Source organism: Rhea pennata, chromosome 1 (genome assembly GCF_028389875.1).
Source record: "Rhea pennata isolate bPtePen1 chromosome 1, bPtePen1.pri, whole genome shotgun sequence".
NCBI classification, from domain to species: Eukaryota; Metazoa; Chordata; class Aves; order Rheiformes; family Rheidae; genus Rhea; species Rhea pennata.
The window spans coordinates 125,753,801-125,776,751 of NC_084663.1; the positions used below are offsets into that span (position 1 = coordinate 125,753,801).

The window sequence follows — 22,951 nt, forward strand, 5'->3', positions numbered from 1 at the left end:
AAAGGTAATTGTATTCCAGTAGAAATAAAAATAAATAAATAGTCAAATATATTTTAAATACAGATATTTGCTTTTATAGCTTTCTGAGTGCAGATCTATGTTAGCATGTTCTTTAGCTTTCAATTATCATATTATATATATATATATAATATATATAAAAATAGGATATAATTGCAACCTTAAGTGCTAGTGCAACTAGTGTTGAGCAAACCATGTATTTCGACAGCTACAAATCATTTGGGCATATACATTATTTTGTTAACCAGGAAAAGAAGCAATTTTGAGTTTTATCAGGATTTTCTTAAGCTTTGTACGCCATCAAAAGTTTTCATTCAATTTGCAGGGTTTGTAGTGTGCAATTCATCAGGAAGATTTTTTTCCATTCTCTGAAATCTGTATATTAGTATTCAGTAATCCTGCTACAGGAATTTAATATTTAAAGGAAGTTTTTGTATTACAAAATGATCTTTATCTAGCAATGCTGTACTGGGAAGAAAGCATCTGCCTGCTGTATCTTTGCTACAAAACTTTCCGATCTAAGTCTTCTACATGGCTCTATTCATCTTCCCTCTGAAAGAGAAGGTATTGGTAAGAAGCGATACTTCTACAGTAAATCAATAAGGAGACCAGCTCCTCACCACAAACTGAGCTCTGAAAGGAAAGGTCAAATTCAGTTCTCATTTACACGCAGGAAACCCCACTAGCTGAAATGAACCTGTGAAACTGCAGACTGAACATATAGCTATACAACTACCATTATATGCATATGAAGATGAAAGAGCTCCAAGATATAAGTATTTTTAATAGGTTTCTAGTGCTAGTAAATGTAGTTTATGTAAAACTTCCCAGGTTTTGCCTTTGTGCAGTGTAGTGACATATTGAGGCCACCCTCCTCTATAAGTGCATTGCTGTGTAAAGACTTGTTTCTTCAGGTCTCTTTTTAAAACGTACTGTATAGGTCACTTTTGTTTTTATTTTGCATGTCCCTGTAATTCTAGCTTGCCTTTTTTTCTTGTGTAATCACCACATTATGAGTTTGATAATGCCTTTTTCTCTCTCACTTGAATAATTAGATTTTGCTTCTTATTACAGCTAAATATCTACCCCCATCAGTTATTCCCCCCCTTTTTTTTTCCAGTGAACCTCCCCCCGCAAATCTCACACTTCCCTCCCAAAGCCCCAGTATATTTACTGTTTCACCAGACTCCCAGCTACATTAAGGCTAGCATTAGTGGTACCACTGGCTTGTTTTGTAAAGAACCTCTCTTGACAGATAAGTGAAACTGCACATGCCCTCTCCCATAGCCATGAGGCCGTGGACTTGCAGCATGTTGTTCTCTAGACAAAGACACTGAAGAGGGGGAACTCGGCTTGGTTGGGTTGCAGCAAGTCAGTCAGGAAACACACAGTCCCCGAGAAGCCTTCAAACAGACTATACACACTTTCTAATGCCCGGGAACCAGCCTTAAATTCTTCTGTAAATAAGAACTCTGCAAACCTAAGAAACAGAAAAACAAAAGAAAGCTTTTTATTATTTGGTGTTCCTGTATATCTGCTTACTTGTTGTTTGAAAGCATCATTTTAATACTATTCAACAATTAAAAAAAAATAGGATGTTTGTTATTTAACTTCATCTGTAAATTTTATGCTGTTTTCCATACTAAACTGACATCCATTAGATCAAGAAGAGCAGAACCTTTGCTTCTTTAAGAGCTATACATTTTTGCTCTTTCTCTATATCTCATTAAACAAATACTTTTTAATAACTTTCAGGCTGATTAATATTTTAGTGTGCTTCAGGCAGTGTTTTGTATTGATGCAACAAATTCTGTAATGCTGAAATAACTAAACAAATGAAATGCTCTTACTACAAAACAATTGGCTGAAAATAAGTCTCCCTAATTACCATACCATTTCCTCTCATTATTCTATGCTATAAGGAAAACAGTGATAAACAATGAATACCATCATTCTGAAGATGTGAAGGAAATCACAGAAATATAAATTAAAGATATGTGACAATTAAAGCAATGTGACAAAATTATCAGCTGGCTGTACTTTCTTGCATCAGGACAAAATGGAATTAACTCCACTGAAGTAAGCTGAGCAGCGCAATGTCAAACTAGTTAAAGCTGGGAGTGAGATCTGTGTTTATACAGAGCAAAGATGGTCTTAAACTTTTTTTCTGCTTTTGTAGGTATAGTGTCAAATGCTCTGAAAAATCAGAACAAATCAATATAATAAACAATATCTCATTTTATCCTGCTGCTGGACTTTGCTATGCAACTTGGCTGGTTTTTGACCTCATGTCATGATGAGACCTAGAGGTACTCCTTCCCACCCACCCAGATTTCCTTTAGAAAGAATCCCAGGCTTGTAGGCAGGAGCGGAGCCAAGGTGAACTCAAATTAAACTCTGGGCAACCTTGAACCACAACTTCAGGGCACTCTACAAAGTGCATTTGCCCCAGGACATGGACACAACCTTCAAGAAACAGAATCGTATTGGAGGTTTAAACACACAAGTTACATCAGAGGGTTGTGATCACAGACTCTAAGCAGCCTCCCAAATATCCTTGAAACTTTGTATTACTGCCCTACATCCAGCAGAACAGGAATGCTAACCTTTGTGCCCTGTAAATGTATTTGGAGTTCCCAGTGAGCCTATATAGAAGCAGGAACACATAGGCACTACCAGCCACGCCATGGCAGATTCCTGGTCCCTTCTTCAACAGGCCTTTCTGCCAAGTTAGCTCTCCACAGCGGATGCAAGTGTCCAGATATTGAGGCTTCTTGGAAACCAGGTAAGCTTTGGCAAACAGATATGCAATGCCTAGAAAATAGCAGAGAAATTCTCCTTTATAGTAAGTACAGCCAAAGCCTTAGAAGAATGCATAATAAAATGCAAGATTAATATATATAAAAAAAGAGCAGTCTCATGATCTATACACATTTCTGCATTACATGTCTATATGCTAGATATGGGGGGATGCTATCTGGAACACTAAAAGCATACGGTAAGATATACTTAGCCACTACCTTTGACAACACCACTTTCAATCTTCTCAATGATTACTTACTTAATTTCAGGGTTTACTATAACATTCCCAGTCTTTCAGCAATTTAAAACAGGAGTTGCATTTTTGCCTTTAAAACAGTAAGCTCTTAACACTGTCTTCTATTGGTTTTGAATTCCTGTTCCCTCACTTATTTACACTAACAGAGCCACAAAGATGGGTAATGTCATTTCTTACATTAGCAACAGACACAATTTCTCATGGAGTGAAAAAAAGAAATTTGTCCTCTTTTCAGCGGGGCAAATGACACTTTATTCTATTTATGAACAGTTATGAGTGCTGACTTCTGTATGAAGACTTCTTACTTTTAGAAAGGATTCAAATATATTAATCATAATCTTCAAAACAAAAGTGCACAACTGTGTTCATGGTAACATTAAAATAATCATATGACATACAACCCAATTGAGCCCCTTAGGAAATGTTTAGAATAGCTTGCTTGCGGTCTGAACACACACTGAAGTAGCTGGAAAATGTTTTTGTAAACTACACGAGTTTTATTACCCAGGAACAGTTGTAGAACAGAGTAAACTTTCTGGGAGAGAACAATAACAATTAAAAAATTTAGATGCCTCTAAAATGTCTCCTAAAATAACTTCTTTATGGCCTCTGGGATTTTATCACCTTGGTTCAGTCTCATTGCTAAGTCTCCAATAATACTTAAACCCAAGTCAAAGATACTAGGACAAGCAGTGCATCCTCCCCACAGATTTCATCACTAGGCGAGCCCTCACACAGAAGTTAAGTTTCCTTCTCTTAAAAATAAAAAAAAAGGTTGATAAACAAAAGCTGTTTTCAATTCACTTTGTCAGAGCGTAACAGGAAGAAGTTTGTTCCTTAATCATACCAACAAAAAGATAAGGCATCAGCAAAATGCATAATTAGGGGGATGTTAATTATGATTTATTTTTTGTAATTTAAGTAGAACATCTTTAAAAGTAATGCAGGAACCAGCTTTCCTGTAACCTATTAGGTTCACATTACAGAATCAATGACTTGTTAGCTACAAAATTCTGCCCAGTGGCAAAACAGCGATTTCAATATACAGCACTACTTGCCAAAATCACAAGTCTATAGGATTAGATTTTGAGCTGACAAACATCATCCTTGATTCATGAACCCAAACTAAGAACTCTCCTCCTGTCTTAAAAGCAGTTGTATATGGGCGAGTTCCAGAAAAAAGACTCATGCTAGTGCAGCCTCTTCTTCAGAGTCTGATTTGTGCATTATCTATGTAATAACTGCAGGCTTACACTTGAATTTTGGTAAGGGGGGAAAAAACTCTTCTGAAGGCCTCCCAAAACTCACAGCTGTATCTGCATCTGTGTTGTTTTGTATACAACTGCTTCTCCAACCACATGCTGTCTTCCAGCTCATCTGTACCATTCTTCAGAGGCTCACTGAAGGGAGCAAGAGCGTAGAACAGATGGATCATGCCTTTTCTGTATGACAGTGCTGAGCATTACAACCAGATCACCAGACAGAATTCCTTCAGCTATGATCACATATGCTTTTAAAGTAAAAGATATGTCTGCCCTTCCAGCTGCTTTTATTATGGAAATAAACCATTCCTAACTGCAAGAAAAAAAAATTATTTGCCTGCTCCCCATAAAATGTCAAAATCAGTCAAATTTAACCTGACATATCTTCTACATGGGATCACCTAATGTGGAAAAACAACATGATCAGCATCTGCCTATTTCATAGCATCAGTTTGAAAAAGAACCTGGAGCTCCGTGACACCAGTGAACAAGCTCATTCTCCCGCTCAATTGTCTCTCCCAGCTCAGGAGGCCAGTTGCTGTTTTGTTCTTGGTCCATAAGAAAGTCAATGCTCTGCCATACAAGCTCTTGGTCTGCTGGCTGGAGGTACTCATAATAGGAGAGTAACATCTGAAGGATTGATGAAAGCCCATGCGCTGCACCTGTGAAGAATAGCAACAGTCAGAAAGAGAGGGTAGGATTAGGTCCTCCGTCCATCTCATCGCATCCTGCTCTCGGGAATGATTTCCTTGTCAATGCATGGCTCTTTTTCTTTTTTAGGCAAATTACAATGGTGCTTCAAATAGAAGTATTTTAGGTGCATGCCACTATGATTTGTTACCACTTCTGTCTTTTCCAATCCCCAACTTAGGCAAAAATTCATATGATTTTTGTCTCCTCTCACTATGGTACAACTAAAACTTGATGTGTGAAGTTGAACTGAGCCTAAACTGGAAGATGTTTCAGTATGTCATTTTCTAGGCACAGAATTGAAACTGAACCATTATTCTGAGGTCTTTGTTGAAGCTAAATTGAAATTGGACCATAAAAGATATTTCCACTTACTGATTCAGAGTTAACAGTTAGCTGAAATCTGAAGTTCAATGCAAGAATAGTCTGTACCTGCCAGTATCTGTGGAGCAGTATCACACTATGATTTCTCTGTGCGTTTTCCTGCCAAAGACCTCACTAATGTCTGCAAACCCATCTCACACCTCCTGCACTGTGATACTGCACCTCGAGGATCCCACTAGGGACCTGCTCAATGACTTGTCACTGCTGCCTCAAACGAGCTCCTGGCAGGTGGGGGCTGATCAGTTTGAGCCCTGTTTTCAAACAGGACTAAGGAAAAGAAAGAGGAAAAAAAATGAAGAAGAAGAAAGATGCATTGCTACAGCCAGAAATGCTCTGCAAGTTCCAGCATGGCAACATCAGCTTATAAAGTACTTCCCTTAACAAGTCTCTCTGGTGACCTTCTCTGGAAAGGCACGGGCACCAGCACTTCTCACTGCCTCCACCTAGCAAGGGCAGATTACCAAGACAGAAAGGAGAAGAGAGTCTGAAGCTGCCCCTGTGGCCCAGGTGCAGGGCCAGCACCTCTTGTCTCCCCCAGGGCATTTCAGAACCACCCCTTCCCACCTGCTCCCCAGCCCTCTTTCCAGATTCAGGAGGCAAGCTGTGATACCAGGCTGAAGTTGCAATTGCAAACTAGGAGGGCTTGCTGGAAGACAAGGGATGCTAAAGCCTTCCCCTGGCTTAAAGAAAGCTGCAGGCACATTTCACATTTGCTGCTAGATTTGTTTCAGCTGGAGCCGATTGCGTCCCATTAAACCAGTTGACATAGCTGCAGAGGAATAATGTCAATCATGGCTAGACCCAAACTGGAGACTGACTGAGAAGTTTAAAGGTTCAATTACCTTATTTTAAAATAATGAAAATAAAACATTTCCCTCCTGCCCTCCCCACACACACAGACTCAGGAATGATAAATTCATAGCTAGAAACACTACTCTGAGGAAAGGAAAAGGTCCCAACTCAGTGGGAAGAAATCCCACACTGCATGTTTTATATATTTTATCTCTGAAGTGTTCATTGCCTCAGCATCTGAGCACTGCATCACTTACACAGCAGTCGGTGTTTTCTACTCACCCAGATACTCTGTTCCATAGTAGGAGTACATGAGCGGGAATGGTTTCCTCTTCTTCACTGCATATTGCTTTCCGGATTCTAATATGGCCAGGCAAATCGATTTTATCTGTGCTGCAGTCAACACCTAAACAGAAACACCAAAACAAACACCAAGTCTGTTATAACGGTTTTCTTTTTCCGACATTTTTCAGACCTCTGTTTTTTCCCTAGTGCACAAGACAAAGTACTGCCTTTAGTATTAGGAGCATGCTATACCATACATTGTTATTAAAATTCCCTTACGTAACACAGAAAATTTATATAATGTTTCTCAAAAACTGAGTTTCATCCCATCTCAGGAAAGCCAGTGTCAAATCTCCAGCTGCACAGAGGAGGTGAAAGGAGGCCCACTACGAGCTACTGCCTCCTTTCTCAGAGATATTTCAGCCTGATGGAAGCTGACAACGAGCACCAGACAAGCTGCAAAACAGCAGCCTCGAGACTGCAGGGAGAGAGACTATGAAAAGACAAAGGAGACAGACCTAGGAAAAAAGCAAATATTACAGCCTTTACCAGGACATACCGAACAGCACAGATTTTTTTCCAAACAAGAAAGAAAGACGAAGCAAGGAAGAAGGGGTAGAGTTTTATTCTAAATAAACACCACATATTTGGGTTCAGAAACATCTTAATATAAAAATCAGGCATTCTTACTTTGAGCAAATGCTAACAAAAATGAAGCAGAAGACGGACTTGTACGAACAGAGGCCAGTTACATTTGTTGAGCTTCTTCATCATGAAAAGATGAACTGCCTTAGTTTTAACGGAGTCGTAAATGAGCTATCTAAATGAGCCCACCAATATCTCGGTCATTAAAATCAGTCAGTTGTAGCAGCTTCTTTGGCTTTAGGGGAAAGCCAGTATGACAGCAGTATTTTGAAAAAAAAACATAGATTTCAAATTATGAAAAGAGCCTTGAGAAAGAAAAAAGGCAAAATAAGGCAGAAAAAAGGAAAAGGCTGAATAAATATCCTTGATAAGACAAATAATTGTCCTAAAACTAACTGGAACATCAAGAGTATGTCTTTAATACATTTCTGAGTATAATTCCTTTTGCTATAACTTATATTTTCGGTGGACTTTCAATTACTTCTTCATGACTAAAAAATACCTTTAGCATTAAATATGGAGGGAATCTTTATTATAAGCCATATACTCATTTGGCAGATAAAAGATGCTACGAATAATTAATATCACTTAGAACTTGACCAAGAAATAATGAATGAAAAATCTTCTTTGCCTGTCTTATCTTGCTTCCTGATAACAATGTTTCATTCTAGCTGTTCCAAATGACTATGATACTTGCACAATTTGGAGAATAACCTAGTTCTGATCTTGATTAACGTTCTGTAATTTTCCTAAAACAGAGGTAAGTAAGTTGTTAAGATGCAGACTTCGCTCATTTTACAGTAATTTTAAATGAATTGTTTTAGCATCACTGAATTTACAAGAATGGTTTAAATTTGAAGCAAATGAGCAAATCACAGACATAGTGGGAGATAATGCATTCTCTTTAAAGTTCTGATTTTGCAGTCTTGCAGTTTTGGATCTAATCCTCCAAATTGTATACTTTGTAAAAGGATTAGTAAGGTAACCCTTTAAAAGTAAATGCAAAGGGTAAGATCTCCTAGTTGTAATTCTGAAAAGCAAAGCCATGCTGATTAGAAAAAAAATTATCAGTTCATTTTCTGTATTTTATGGTTCCTCTATTTTATAAATCAACTATCTTTCAATACAAACCATGTTTTGATAAACTTATTCTTATGTTCCGTATATTTAATTTTTAATTGAATTCATGACCACTTTAAAATGTATTTGTGTATTTTAAATGGGTTCCAATTTCTACCAAAATCCACCCTGGCACACTGCTGAGTAAAGAAGTGTCACCCAGAAAGAAATGCATTGTTCACCACTTTTTAATATAAGTATAGAAAGTAGAACGCTTAAGCTCTGTGATTACTTAAGTGTGTACATGGTGTATCCTTGCAGTTGGCATAAAGAAATTATGTCAGCGAAAAAATATCACTTCTTTTCTAAAATGCAAAAAAAAGCCTACATGCGAAGCTAACTGAAAATTGATTATTTAAATCAAGGTTTCTAGCTTGATAATTTAAATCACAGTTAAAATGTATGACTAAAATCAACCCATCTTGAAGCATTTCCAGATTAGTAAAGAGAAAATGGAAATGAAAATTATCTGTGTCTCTTAAAACATCCTTCACTCTCTGGCTGCTGAGACCGTGCTCTGACTCCAGACATCTGTGCTGCCTCCAAACATTTCTTACCAAGTACCTTGCTCCACAGCCAGTGTAGGGCTGCTGCCTCTGTTTTCCAAAACACTTCAATATGAAAGATTTGTATTTATTCCTTATTCTAGAAATTGGTTCACTGAGAATAGAGACTTTCATTTACCATGGTTATTAGTGGCTTTCCAAAGGGTTAATTATTAGATACCACATTTCAGATCCCCACTGACTGGCTACATTTCATTTCAACAAAATCTCTGCTGAAACTGCCTAAGTTTTCTTTCATTTTGCCAAGAAATATGAAGTACAGGTAGTCTCTGTATGCGCCATCACAGTGTCTTTAAAAACAGCTAAAAACATAGAATACATTTATTATAACCACAGAACGGTTTCACCGTGGTAATACAAAGTAGACCTAGAGTTGCTTGAGTACCTAACACTCATTTTTACTTCATTGTAGTCACAATTCCTCCTTGCCCCTGGGAATTACTGCAGCATTATGTTTAAATAGAGAGAGCAAAGAAAGACACTGATCAACCCAAAGGCTTTTAAAGGATAAATTGCATACTGATACTGCATCCTCCGGTGCAACCTATGAGATGCTCTAATGGAGAATAAAGCCATTAATAAAATATGCTAGTCAGAAAAAAATGTCACGCTTGAGATATATCTGTATATTTGAGAAACTTGTTTAATATTGTTTGAACTGGCTACACAGTAGGTAAAATTATTCTTTATTATGTTAGTACTAATTCAAAAGACTAGTGACTTCAAGAGATCTCATACTGTTGGTAGTTTTCTTTCAGTCAACTCTTTTTGTACTTTTAAAGATACCACATACCTATCATATGGTAATTGAAGTGTTCACTTTAGTGTGCTCACTAAATCCAAGTTCAGAAGACATTTATTTTATATTTCCCCTGCAATTTCCATTTCAGTTGGTTGGTGGAATTATTTCCTGTTTTAAATCACTGTCTAGTGATGTTGTGTGCTGTTAGAAAGCCATCCCATTCACTCTGGCGACAGCTGCATTCCCATATATCTTCTACTTTAAGTACAACACTTAAGGAGTTGGCGATACTTGGTATTTGCACTATGTCGATGTCTAGGAGCCCTACCTACAGTCAAGGACATCATTATGATTTTTTCTATAGTTTTTCCATTTTCTTTTTGTGTCACTTCAAACTATGTGCCTTCTTCCATTAAGGGATTCCACATATTCGGGAATTATTTAAGCCAGGTACCTTAGTCAGTAAATCCCTGTTAAAAATCAGCTAGGAAGTGCTATGCCTATAATAATCACAGAACATTGTGCTTTTTTGCTGTTAGACAGCATTCTTCTGCAGCCTGACACTGTTAATCTGGAAGTAAGTAATTTCACAGCTCCTTTTCATCTGCCAAGAGAGAGTTCATAATATATTGATTATAACAATGTTAAGCCATGTATACATGTTTCAAAAGTTGCAGACAACTAGCTTGCCTTTGAGGATTAGGCAAAGGAAACAGAAGAGCTCACACTTATTGGCTTCTTATTACAGTAAAATATTACAGTAAAATTTTCCATATTTCATCACTCCTCTGAACGCTTGGCACTAATCCCTTGGGTCATGATTTACCTTTTGGAAAACATGGCTACATAAAGCTGTATATTATATTGTTTGGATCTGTAGACTGTAAACTTTTAGTTTAGGGATTTAGATTTGTTTCTAACAAATCTTTCCTTTACATATATAATAGAAGGCATTACAGAGTGTTAAGTATCTGCTTATAGCTGCATATCGTATACATTTTCTGCATATAGATGCATCAGTCGTTTTAGGAGGCAACACTTATATTATTATGGAGAAAGCCTTCTATGCACATTAAATCTTCTGAATATACATTTAACACAACAACCTTCTCCCTGACGCACTTCTAAAAAGTCGTTTACATGAATCTGATCAGAGGCTTTTTGCAGTGCTGTATAGAGTGTCAAATATAAGCTGAAAAAATTGGGTCAGCCTAGAAGAACCTAAGGGAAGCTGTGTCACTAGTCTCATATTCGAGATGTCCAGCAGAGGGAGCTTGTGAATCAGGTATAATATTAAAAAAAATGCTTTAAAAGACATCTTTGTGTTCAGCAGGACAGTAGACTCAAGCAGAAAGATGCTGAAGCCAGCTTGGTAGTTTAATGGTAACCTACTGCACTGCGTGATATTTAAGTTCGTTTCTCAAGCTTGATCCTTTTCTCCAAAAAACAGGGTTTAGGATTATTCAGACACCTTTCTATGCAATGCCATGGCCATTTTTTGTTTGATGGGATCTCAAAACCTGAAACCACAGAAGACCAGCAGGTACAAAGACACAGGGACCTACTTCTCCATAGTATTACTCCAGTTTGATTGATGTAATGCTGCTGCAGCTCAGTAGGAAACCCAGCTCCAATTGTACAGCAGGCTGCATTCCTTACAGGCAGGGTCAAGTCCACCCTTAGAGGAATTTTTTTTAACTCTCCTGAAAACTTTGTTCAAGGAATAAAATTAGTCCCTGAATTAGTGATGACACCATTTCTAATATGATATGCTTCGTGCTGTAACACCACCATGCCAAGTACTTTTTAGAGAGCATACTTTCCCAAATTATATGTTAACACAACTACATGGGTGTGCAGACACAGTAAAACTACAAATATAATTATGTCAGCTCATTCCCAATCATTGCTGCTTAACTACAATCTTTGACAATACAGCACTCATATCATTGCTAATAAAGTTCAAAATTTCCACAGGTCTCACTTGTCAAGACTGTATAGCACTAAAATTATCAATTTCTGCTGTTAAAATTGTCCTTTACAAGCCGAAAATTTTTGACATAGCTTCAAATGAAGTCTTGGAAAAATGGATGGAGCACAACTGTTACTGTGGCTCTCTGAGAGCAGCTGGTGCTTTTACAGAGTTGGCCAAGTGGGATAAGCATCTTTATTCACTGTGTCTCAGGTTAAATATTGCAGTGATTCAAGGAAAAAGAGTAACCAACCTTTCTCCTGGCTGCCACTATCTTGGGTCAATGAAGAGACAGGGAAATCATCAGTCTCTTTGGCTATGCCCTGTTACTCTTTCCTATCCCTCCCCTGACAGCTAATGACAGATCCCAGCATCTCATTCAGCTGCACCAGTGGCTTACTGGATGCAGCTGGTTAGCTCTAATATCGTGGCTTTCCAGATCTTGAGATGGAAAGAGAAGGTCCCTGTCTCATCACTACTTCCCTCTTTGCTTGAAGGGAGTAGGGAAGCACAAGCCCCAGTTCTTCATCGCTGGAGAAGTGAAGCAGGAAGTACATCAAGAAACATATTTAAGACTGGAACAGCTCAGACAACTGACACTGTTGAGCAGGTATTGATCTGTCTGTTGAGAGCTTCAGCACCATTCAGCTGGATGGGCTGGTCAACAGCAAGGGCAATGTGGACTAGATCAGGAGCACAAGTTCTAGCATGGCAGAAGTGAGCTACCACCTCTGGGGTGCATTGCTTTCAAATGAAACCTCTTTCATATTCTCCATCACCTGCCTGCCTCCCACCCGCATGTCCTGTCCTACCTAGTAGAGGGTTAAAGTTACCACAGAGCAGAGAGCTAAGAATTTAATTTTGGAGGACAAATGCAATTACTGATGATGAATTAATTAGCATAATTTTAAATGGTACAAATATAACATTTACAAGTAACTAAGATACAAAGCTAGTCTTGCTTAGAGAGGACTATTTCTACCTTACAGAATTCTACCCAGACTTTTTTTCAACAAACAAATAAAATTGTTTTCCTTCTTTTTTATTACTGGTCATCCTCATAAAGCATGGCTGAGCCATTTCTGCGAAACATATCCTGGGATCTGGCCAAAACACATATATCAGTGGTCACCTGTCTGCTATCCAAACCCTTCTCTGGAACTGCTGTGTGTCAAGCAGGCCTCCTCTGGACATCGCCGCAGTTTATGACAGCTACAAACGAGCAGAGACTGGTGCTGCATAGAAACTGCTTTCCTTCTGTCTATGCTCCGTGCACAGACAGGAGGAAGATTAGTCATGTAAAAGCCTGTTCATCAGTGGGAAATCCTTCAACTGAGTTTAGCCTCATGCAGAAGGTGTATCAGTAAACAAGCCCTGTAGTGAACTTATGCCAAAACCGCAGCCACAGAGCAGTCATATCCTGATGGGAGATCTATCCGTCTGCATTCTGGAGGTGCTGCTGACAATTTTTCATTACAAGTCCATACATCTTCCAGGCTGGGCATGATGTACTCTGCTTTCAGTAACTGACAGCCCAGCGTGTTGTAGCTGTGCTGCCCCAGGATCCCATCCCATCTCTTACACTGGCAAGCAAGCAACATATGCTCTACCCGTGTATTTTGGATTAGCTTACTTCCCCTTAGCAGCAGGTCTGCTGGCTCATTTGAAGTGAATCCATACCCTCATCTGCTCCACAGACATTTCTTGTTGTAGCAGAGCTGGTCTGGTGTGTGGAGTGGTTGTAACCTATGCATAAGCACCATTACCCCTTCTTCCAGCACTACCATTGAAGGAGAGAAGATTCATGAGATATGATCCTCGTTCAACAGCTTAAAATTTTGTAACATTGATGGCAGAACATTCCCAAACTTTGCAGAAGCCATGGCAATGCCCTTACTCTTAACTCAAAATTGATTCAAGTCCAGATTAATTGGACACTATCATTGCTATGGCAACTTAGACAGTTGTTTTCAGATGTTTTCTCCTTGGAAAACATCAATTTGTTAAGGAAGAACATGGGACAACAACATAGTGCATCATTTCTGGCATCTGACTTTACAAAACTTCACAATTGTAGTGATATTTCAGAGGCTCTGTGCTCTGCAGTTAGCTAGCTCTAGTGTTTCTTTCCTTGACCGGGAAGAGACAACTGAGTGCTCATTTGAAAGATAGCAATCAGAATTACACTGGAAAAGGTGCCACGGAACAGAGACTGGTTGGTATAACTGGTCCTGGGAGAGAAGAAAAGGAGAGATAGGAGAAAGAAGATGAAGAATAAAAGAGCGCCGTGGTCTGTGCTAATTATCTGTGACTGAGGAGAACAGTCTACACACAAATTTAGTCTGGTACTGGCCTGGAAAAAACAGTAAGCAGCTTACACAAAGCATATTTGTATGGTTACATGCTTTTCTACTGCACTCTTTACAGTAGTATGTCTGTGACTGAATTACTGCATGAAGCTTGTACGGTCACTCAGATTCCTGTATCTATGTCCAGGGTGTCATACACACCATTTTCATGCAGCAATCGTATATGTTATTAAAGCTGCACTTGTTTCAACAACACTAATTAAATTGCTCAAGTGAGATCAAGGAAAAGGAAAATAAAAAGATTACAATTAAATAAACTATGTGATACAATAAATAAAAAGTACAGGATAGGGACTGAGAAAGATTGATTGCTAGTTCTCTGACAGTATCTTTAAAAACATTCATAGTCCAACTCATCATAAGTAATTCTGTCATCCTAATCACTTGGTGTGATGGAAAAGAGCCGTTCAGTCCCTTCCAGCATTTATTTTTTTCATTTTGTCAGTCATTTCACTTATTAGATCACTCATCCTGCTTTTAATATCAAAGTCCTCATTGACCTGAATGGGTCTTGATTTGGGGAGTGTTATTCCTTGCAAGTATTACAGAAGCGCTGGAAGTTTTACTGGTTCACCTAGTATCAGTTCTAACACAGATATAAAAATGGAGCAATTTCATGATTCCCAGGAATCGATTTCAATAATTCACTCAGTAATTAGGCCAATAAACTAGAGTTGCTATGCTGTGTAATTGTTTTTCCAAATTATTGTAGTCCCATGTCTTGCCACTAATGCTGTAGTCCATTGAGCTCAATGAGAATTTTTGTCCTGAGGTTAGCCTTTGAGATTGAGACTGCAGGAATACAGTTTATTTGACAGAGTAAAATGCTGACCTTGCTTTCAGAAGCTGATTAGAGAAACCTAACAGATACATCAGAGCAAACACCTAACTCTTCAGTGAGTGTGGAACACACAACTTCACTATAACATTTTAAGTTACACAGGATTAATTAAATTCTACAGGATTAGGGCTGGAGTATACTTGTCAAAAATACATTACAACTTTTCAACTGATCAAATATAACAGTGTAAGCAACGGCACATCCATTTATTTATGAATATGAAGTGTTTTGCTTATTTGTTTGAACACTTATTTGTTCTTCCTTTTTTTTGGCTTCCTCAGTGCTATGCTTAGCATTGTTTATATGGCTGCAACTCACAAAATATGCCAGCTACATTCAAAGCAGAAGATAGAGACTTTATCCTATATGCTGCTAGGCAGTCTTATGGTTTTCTTCTTTTTATGTTAAAGGTACTGAATTGCTCATCTTTCATCAACATCCAGTTCTCTTATCTTCCCCATGCAGCAATTTCTAGTCTAACTCCAATGCCTTTAGGCTTGCTTTTCAAATATTCAGATCCACTCTATGCAAGCAAGCACACTTCATTCACAAGCTTAGTAAACTGAATAAAAAATAAATATGCCTTCTCTAAGCCTCATGGCAGAAGTGTCCAGAAAAAAAAGGCATGGGAGAGATAGTAGCTAAGAGAACAGTTCCAGGCAAAGCATTCATTCCATTTTGTACCCTTCTATCCAAATTAAAACACTGACCCTTTTGCTCAAAAACAATTGTATAGATTGCTAATGAATTCTGCTACAGAAAGTAGCAATTGGGAAACAGCTTAATGCAAGAATTTGTACCTTGTTACTATGCTAAACTTCAAAATGAAGCACAGAAGAGCAAAATAATCTTCACCTTTTCTTCATCTATTCCAAACTAAATTTTCAAACACAAGAAAGTTAAGTGACAGGGTTGCTGCCACTGCTGAAGGCACCCAATTAATGCTTTCAAAATATTTTTTCCCATTTACAACTAGTAAAAGTTTGACTTTACATATTAATGTACATATTATACTACACAGAGATGCCTGGAATGCCATGGTAGTGTCTGCACAGTTATAGTAGTTCAATACCATAGAGGAGTCCTCAACCTTCTCAAGTCTTCCACTCATGCACGAGTAGAACCTAAATTAGTTGTGATGATTTACACAGTACTGTGAACAGCTCCATGAAAATCTTTTGTTTAGTGCGTTGTAGCACTTTAAAAAGCAAACAAAAAGTTTTAGGATGCATGAGAATAATACTGAAATGATTATTAAAAAGCTACTTGATCACGCATTGCTCTGTTCTCTCTTCTGATATTTTTCCAGTTCTGTTCTCTGATTCTCAAAAAAGAATCCAGCAGAAACAAAATTTTTGGAGACAAATACAAGAGTCTCCTAAGAAGTAAAGCTGAAAAGACTGCAACATTTATTTTATGGACAGAAGGTAATTAATGTGATAAAGCACACAAAGAGATATTTTATCTTGCAATATAAGAACAAAATGCTAGCTTATGAAAGGCAGCAAAAACAATGGCAAAGTATTTCTTATGCACACCCAGCACTCGAGCAAGCTAGGGAACTTTTTTCTGCAGCATTTAGGTGAGTCCACTAGCACCGTGGAATTTTAACAAACCAACTGAACCTTCCTACAGGTTCAATTTACACTGCAATTAGTGGCAAGAAATTTTTAAAAATGATTTTAGGGCTAACTGCAGGTAGTGCTCATCACTCCAACTGAATTACAGTTCTTTACAGTCTGAACGCTTTAAATGGAAAGATCATTTAGTTTTGACAGATTTGACATGGCTATGTCATACCATCTTACAGCTCAAACCAACAGCTCCGTAAGAAATGTAAACCATTATGCTTCAGAACATAAAGCTAGCCCTTAAACATAGAGGTTAGGGATGCTCCAGACACTGCATTTCAAAATCACCCTCCACAGAGATTCCTTCATCTCCTCTGACTCGTCTAGTACTGGTAAAGATAACAAATCAGAAGAGGAACTCAGTCCCATGACATCTAAGTTTCAGACACCCTCGTTATTTCACAGAGTCTTTAGCCCACACAAGGCATTGAGGGTCCCCTGACGATGCGGAAGGAGAGCTTAGAAATTTCAGAATGGGCAGAGGATGGAGCATGGAGACGCCAACAGAAACATTCAGGAAAGCCCCCTCTTTGGGCTCTCTCTGCTTTGGTGCTCAGTGTGGTATCTCTTCTGAAAGTGCAGGTCAGGTAAACCCCTCTCATACTAGCAGTATGTTCCTCACAGTCCAAAGAGTGGAGCATTCAGGCAGATGTGGGGAATACAAGTTCACGTCTCTGGTCAGATTTGAGTTACAGTTAGTCCATAAGTTTCTACTATTTGAAGATGTATCCCATTCATTAGACTCCCTAAGATTTTGCTTTTGTACTGCTGTGAGGATACCAGCTCCTCATTGCAAACAAGCAGAAGCATTCCTCTGCATGGACAATGTTCCTGGCTGTGCTGTAGGTAATGCAGTTTGGTGAAAAAGAAGCAGAATGACTTAGGAACCTGGAGTTTTGGACACTTCACTTCAGGCCCTGAAAACAGAACATTCACATATTTTATACAAGTAATTTCAGTTAAACTGGCAAAAGAGAGACTTGTGCTAGCAATCAGCACATTCAGCCTGAAGACTTAAATTCTTGCATGGTATCAGAAGATGAAGGGATGCAAATTTGAATCCTCATCCCTTGTTAGCGATGAAATCTCAAGGTTATTAGCGTAAGGAGGAAGGGATTATGGGTCCTACTTTGGCTGTAATTTGCACAAAGCCCAGTTTGGCCTTAAAATCTTTAAGAATGGGCCCAGAGGTCAACACATCCTGTTCTTGTGAGTGGAAAAAGATAGGAAGCTTAGTCCCCTCTTACTCCACACCAGGTGGGACACCTTGCCTTAGCTGCTGTGAGAAGAGTAGCTCCATCAGACCAGGAGAGATTGTAACAGAGAGAAAGGAGCTAGGTGGGACATATTTCCAGCTGTTGTTCACGGATGCAGCTTTGCAACCACCTTTGAAGGAGTGACAGAGTGGTTACAACAGGCGAGATTGTGTGCAGACTGTCACTGCTGTGGGAAGGCAACTGCAAGCATTAGCATAAGCACCATGAAGAAAAGATATCACTATAAATCTGTACTAGAGCCCTGTGGATTGATTGTAAGTGATGCAGTCTATGAATCCTGGTGGGACTCATGCACCCCACAAGGCAGCACTGTCAGGATTTCCATGCATACCAAAGGCCAGGAAATTTCAAGGGCATAAACTAAGTGACTTGGATATTTGCATCTCCAATGTCAGTCAGCAGCAGGAGAAAAAAAAATGATGACAAAACTTTTGGACTTGGGCATCTAGAATAGGTTTTAGGTAATGCGAAGACCTGAAGAATTGTATAGAGCAAAAACACAATATTTCTATGGGATGGTACACCTATTTAGCAGTTCAAACTCCACTGGCCTTCTTGATGCTATATTGCATAAACCACTATCAGAACTGGCTTCACTTAATTTCTACTAGCTGTTCATTCCCATGCAGAATAAATGCAAGAAAACTTGTAATATTTTACATTAATGTCTAGTACTCTGATGTGCTATCAGCTTGCACCAGGTGTGCAAGCAATGATGCAACAGATATGCAGACAATACTCTAACACTCGCATGAATTGAATATATGTGAGTAACTCAAGCCTTGTCATGTTCAGCATTGCTTGAATCTCAGATTCTTCCTAGCATAGAAGATAGTATTGTAGGTAATTCTTCCCAGACACATGTGCTCACATTGCTAAAAATAGCTCTTATTTTAGCTCATTTTTTTAATCTCTTGAACTGTCTTCTTACTTCCCCTCTGCCTGTGTAGTGTAGTTGGCACTTGTCTCAGTCTGAAAGCCAAAGACACTCTTATCCATTAAACTGCCTCTTTTGGATCACTAATGAAGATAATATATTAGGCTGATTCCTACATCAGACTCTGTAGTTCAAGTTCTCATCCTTTATTAGCATTTATGACTGTGGTCTTTCAGCCAATTCCAAATCCACAAACAACATCCTCATCCAAGTCAGTGCAAATTAGGTTTTCAAGGAAGATTATATTTGACACTGCATCAAAAGCTTTATTCAAATGTAAACAAGGTATTGGCTACTGCTCTTCCATCAGTCAGTAATTCTATAATTCTGTTATTTACAACAAGTGATCTTGTTTGTCTTGCAAGACTTCTTTATTCTTCAAGTCATGCTGCTTTATATGCATAGTTCTATTATGTAGGTATTTATAAGGCATCTGATATCTAGAAGTATGTCTAATTATTTGCTGCTAAGGAATAATGTGGCTACCTGCAAAGTCAGTTAAATGAGGTAAACCACACAATAGTATCATTCACAGGATAACAGAAGCCCAAATTAGTCATTTTAAATTTTAAAGTGGTATCAGCATTGCTTTCAAGCAAAGATAATTCCAGAGAACTCCATATTGGCATCATGACAGTTTTACTCAGTCTGATGATCTGCAGCTTGTGCCATGCCAATAAGCCACTGAGTAGAAATATCAACTTAAGCTACAAGAAGAATGCTGACAATGTAGTGGAGGAAAACAAGATGAAGGTGATTGAGTCCTTTGAGTCATGTGAATTTTACCCTACTCCCCAACTGTAGCAGCAGTCTCATGTAGTAATAAGTCTGATGATCTCTATGCTAGTGCCTAGATCTTCCCAGGCACATTGACAAAGACAATTCTGAAGCAAAAGACAGTAACAAGAGTTTCCAGTGGCATACAGCGCCATTATCATTATCTCTAGATATCCCTGCAAATCCAGCTATAATTCAAGTCACACTTCAAATACAGACAACCACTTATAATTCAATATTGCCGTTTTTCAAGGGCAGAATAAGGGTCACGGGATTAATTTGAGGAAGTGAGGGACACCACGCTCTTTAAAACACAAATTAGTCAGTAAGTAATGAAACCAAAACTGTACTCTTCGCTTTGTTAAAAGTTTACCATTTGATCCCAGAATAAAAAAGGGGTTATCAGTCTTCCCTTTGTACAACTCATTCTCAGTTGTTACCGTGTATAAACCAAGTACACCTCAGGAAAAAGAGACTGCTGTGCCAGATTTGATTTTGATTACTCTAAGAGTCCAAGCTTTGCAGGGAAAGAAGGAAGAGGAGTAGTAGTCATAAGACAAGTCACACCACCACTAATAATAATGAACAATCATTCAGTGAGTGCACTTGGCTGTTACCTCGCATCTGAAGATCTCAAAGTGCTGTATAATTAACTGACAGGAATCACTCTCACCTGCTACCTATTACAGTATGTTATTGCTGCCCTGGGAGTACTCAATACTGTGCTCCACTTTCAGTGGATTTGCTTTTTCACATGATTATTCTCTGCAGCCGTACAGAGGGAATTGTGCAAGGTGAAAGACAGGAAGATGTGGCAAACTGTATCTGGACCTATGAATGACAAAATATGTGTTTTCCAGTCAAGCTTATCATGTCAAACTACATATATTTAAAACTGCCAGATGCCTCTTCTACTTTTTCTGTGTGCTTGATGTTCTGATGACCTTGGAGTAAAGTAACTTCATTTTAAGGCCCCAGGAGGATACAGAAGTCTCTTCAGCTGACTGTCTGCTTTAGGGTCTGTCTTGCAAAATTTTAAAAAAGAAGCCATTAAAAAAAAGAAACATGACAAAAGAACCTCTCCTCCCACCCCTACGCTTGAGGGGTGTCCTGGCTATTCCCAGGATCCAGGAAGAGTGTTTTATCATCTCTGGCATATAACTCAGCTTCTGGAGAAAGATTTTGCCTCCTTCCCCTGATACATCCAAGACTAGTCACACATAATGTGGGACAAGGAACTCTCTTCCTTCACTAGCAAAGAGAAATCTAAGGTGCTTGATTAATACCTAGAGTTAGGAAATAATTTTTCTCTAGTGGTGATAGGGCATTTCTTGTCCTCTCTTAATTATGGGGTATGGTCCACATCATAGGATCATCCAGGCATTTTTACTAACAGACACACAGCATTGCAGGGATGCAAGGCACTGAAGGTGCCCTTCAACCATAGCGCACTCTAAGTTTTGTTTTGTTTTTAAAAAAATCTTTTATACTAAAGCTCTTCAGAATCAGGAGATTTGCCAGCAAAAAGCCAGAAGTAATTTTGTCAATCTTAATACTTAACCATCAGGGGAAATTTTTGCCTTTCCCTGATACAGCAAAGATCGACAACAAGGAGGGATGCATTTACTGTTTGAGGCTCTGTGTAAATGCGTGGTGCTGAGTGGTGCCTTTGGACCCTTCTGGACTTCATGCTTTCTGCTGCTTGCAACTGCAGTGAGCTGGACATGACCGAAAAACTACAATCCTTTGCCCCTCCAAAGTACTAGGGGAAGTCAAAGGAGATGGAAAAGCACTGTGAACCTAGTTCAGGGAAAACAGATAAAGAGGACAGGAATAACTGCAATTTATGGGAGTATCATTTAATTCTTCTGATATTCCATGGGTGCATTCAGGGACTGTTTAGCCTTGAGAAGAGGCAGCTTGGGGGTGATGTTATCTTTGTGTATAAATACCTGACAAGAAGTTGTAAAGAAGATGCAGCCAGACTCTTCTAGTCCAGTCACTCGGCCTAGTGACAAGACAAGAGGCAATGGGCACAAATAAGTACAGGAAATTCCATGTAAATATGAGAAATAACTTACTTTGTGAGGGTGGTCAAATATTGGACCAGGTTCCCCAGAGAAGTTACAGAGCCTCCAACTTTGGAGATAATCAAAGCTTAACTGGACACAGCCTTGAGCAACCTGCTCTAGGTGACCCTGCTCTGAGCAGCAGGGTTGGACTAGACAATCTCCAGAGGTACCTTCCAACCTCAGCTACTCTGTGATTCTGTGATTCTATGACTCCAAACCAAATCCAGAGGTAAGTGGGTACATGTCAATACATAGATCAGCCAGATGGTGTGGATTTTACTCCTCTAAATATCTTTAGATTCAACTCTGATTTTGACTCAACTTACCTTTTTCTAAAATTTACCCCACAATATTTGTTCACCTAAATAAACCAACAGTTCTGTAATGCTTAGAGAGCAAAACCAGAATAAGCTGCATGCACTCCTATTATAACTCTGTCTCTGTTTTGCCTTCTGGTTTTGTAGGAATTACATAAGCATTATTCCCAGATACTTTTACTGGCATCATCAAAAGGCATATGTACAAAAATGGCAGCCTGGCATGAGAAAGCTTATAACTGATTCCACTCTACAAGATTAAGAACAAACAAATCAGTATTTATTTAAAGAGCTTGAACAGCTCCCCCATAAAGAATATTTCCCAACTTCATATTTGACTCACTTATAGTTCAGTTGGCTATAGCGTGGTACTAATAATGCCACAGTCATGGGTTCGATCCCCATATGGACCACTTGTTTGAGGGTTGGACTAGGTGATCTCCAGAGGTCTCTTCCAACCTTACCAGTTCTATGATTTTGTCTCATTAGATTTGAACAGTTACATTTGGGAATATGTATTTTGGGACCCATTGCTATTATAACTGTAATTTTGACTATTTTCAACCATTGGTTTAGCCTTAAAAACTAAAACAACGAAGTGTAACACTCAAAATTTTACAAATGGCAAGTAGAAATGTTGACAGATTAGGAGTTAGCTTTGCAAAGAGAAGACAGCAGAGATTAAAACCTTATTGAAAATGACATGCTCAAAAACATCTATGGCAAGAGGGATGCTTCCAATCTTTGCATACAGTATTATTTTACTACAAGACAGTTTTTGCTTCAGTTACAACACTGTTCTAGAAAGCCAAAAACCACCTTTGGTGATGCTGAATGAAGCTGTAAGAAACTTTATTTATAAAGATAAAAGGATAGACTTCCATTGACTCATGCTGGTGGTGGGTCTAAGAATATAGAAAACACCCCTCAGTGAAGCACAGAGAACTCCCAAGACAAACAAAGAGGGCTGCAGGACATAATCATTAGTCAGGAAAGTCCTGATATTAACCTTTTTCTTTACATTAGTAACAGAGGCAAATCACAAGAAGAGAGTAGGTTTAACTTACATTCACTCCTTTAGATTTCGTTTTTTCTAATATGGACAAAATAATGACTTAATGTGGTCCTCTCAAACACATTGTTCCAACTGTACTTCAGTAATGGAACTCTGTTACTGCATCGATGCCCTTAAATATA

General features: G+C 38.6%; 1 protein-coding gene across 1 annotated transcript in view; it reads right to left on the reverse strand.

Annotated features, from left to right (window-relative positions):
* Nucleotides 1-1,246: 1,246 nt before the first annotated feature.
* LANCL3 (LanC like family member 3) overlaps nt 1,247-22,951 on the reverse strand; it is a 31,538-nt gene continuing 9,833 nt past the window's right edge. The window contains exons 2-5 of the mRNA XM_062574119.1: nt 6,487-6,610; nt 4,803-5,000; nt 2,625-2,832; nt 1,247-1,498 (exon numbers count right to left, since the gene is read on the reverse strand). Of these exons, the coding sequence (XP_062430103.1) occupies nt 1,339-1,498; nt 2,625-2,832; nt 4,803-5,000; nt 6,487-6,610 (690 nt within the window). The 3' untranslated portion in view covers nt 1,247-1,338. The remainder of the gene's footprint in view (nt 1,499-2,624; nt 2,833-4,802; nt 5,001-6,486; nt 6,611-22,951) is intronic.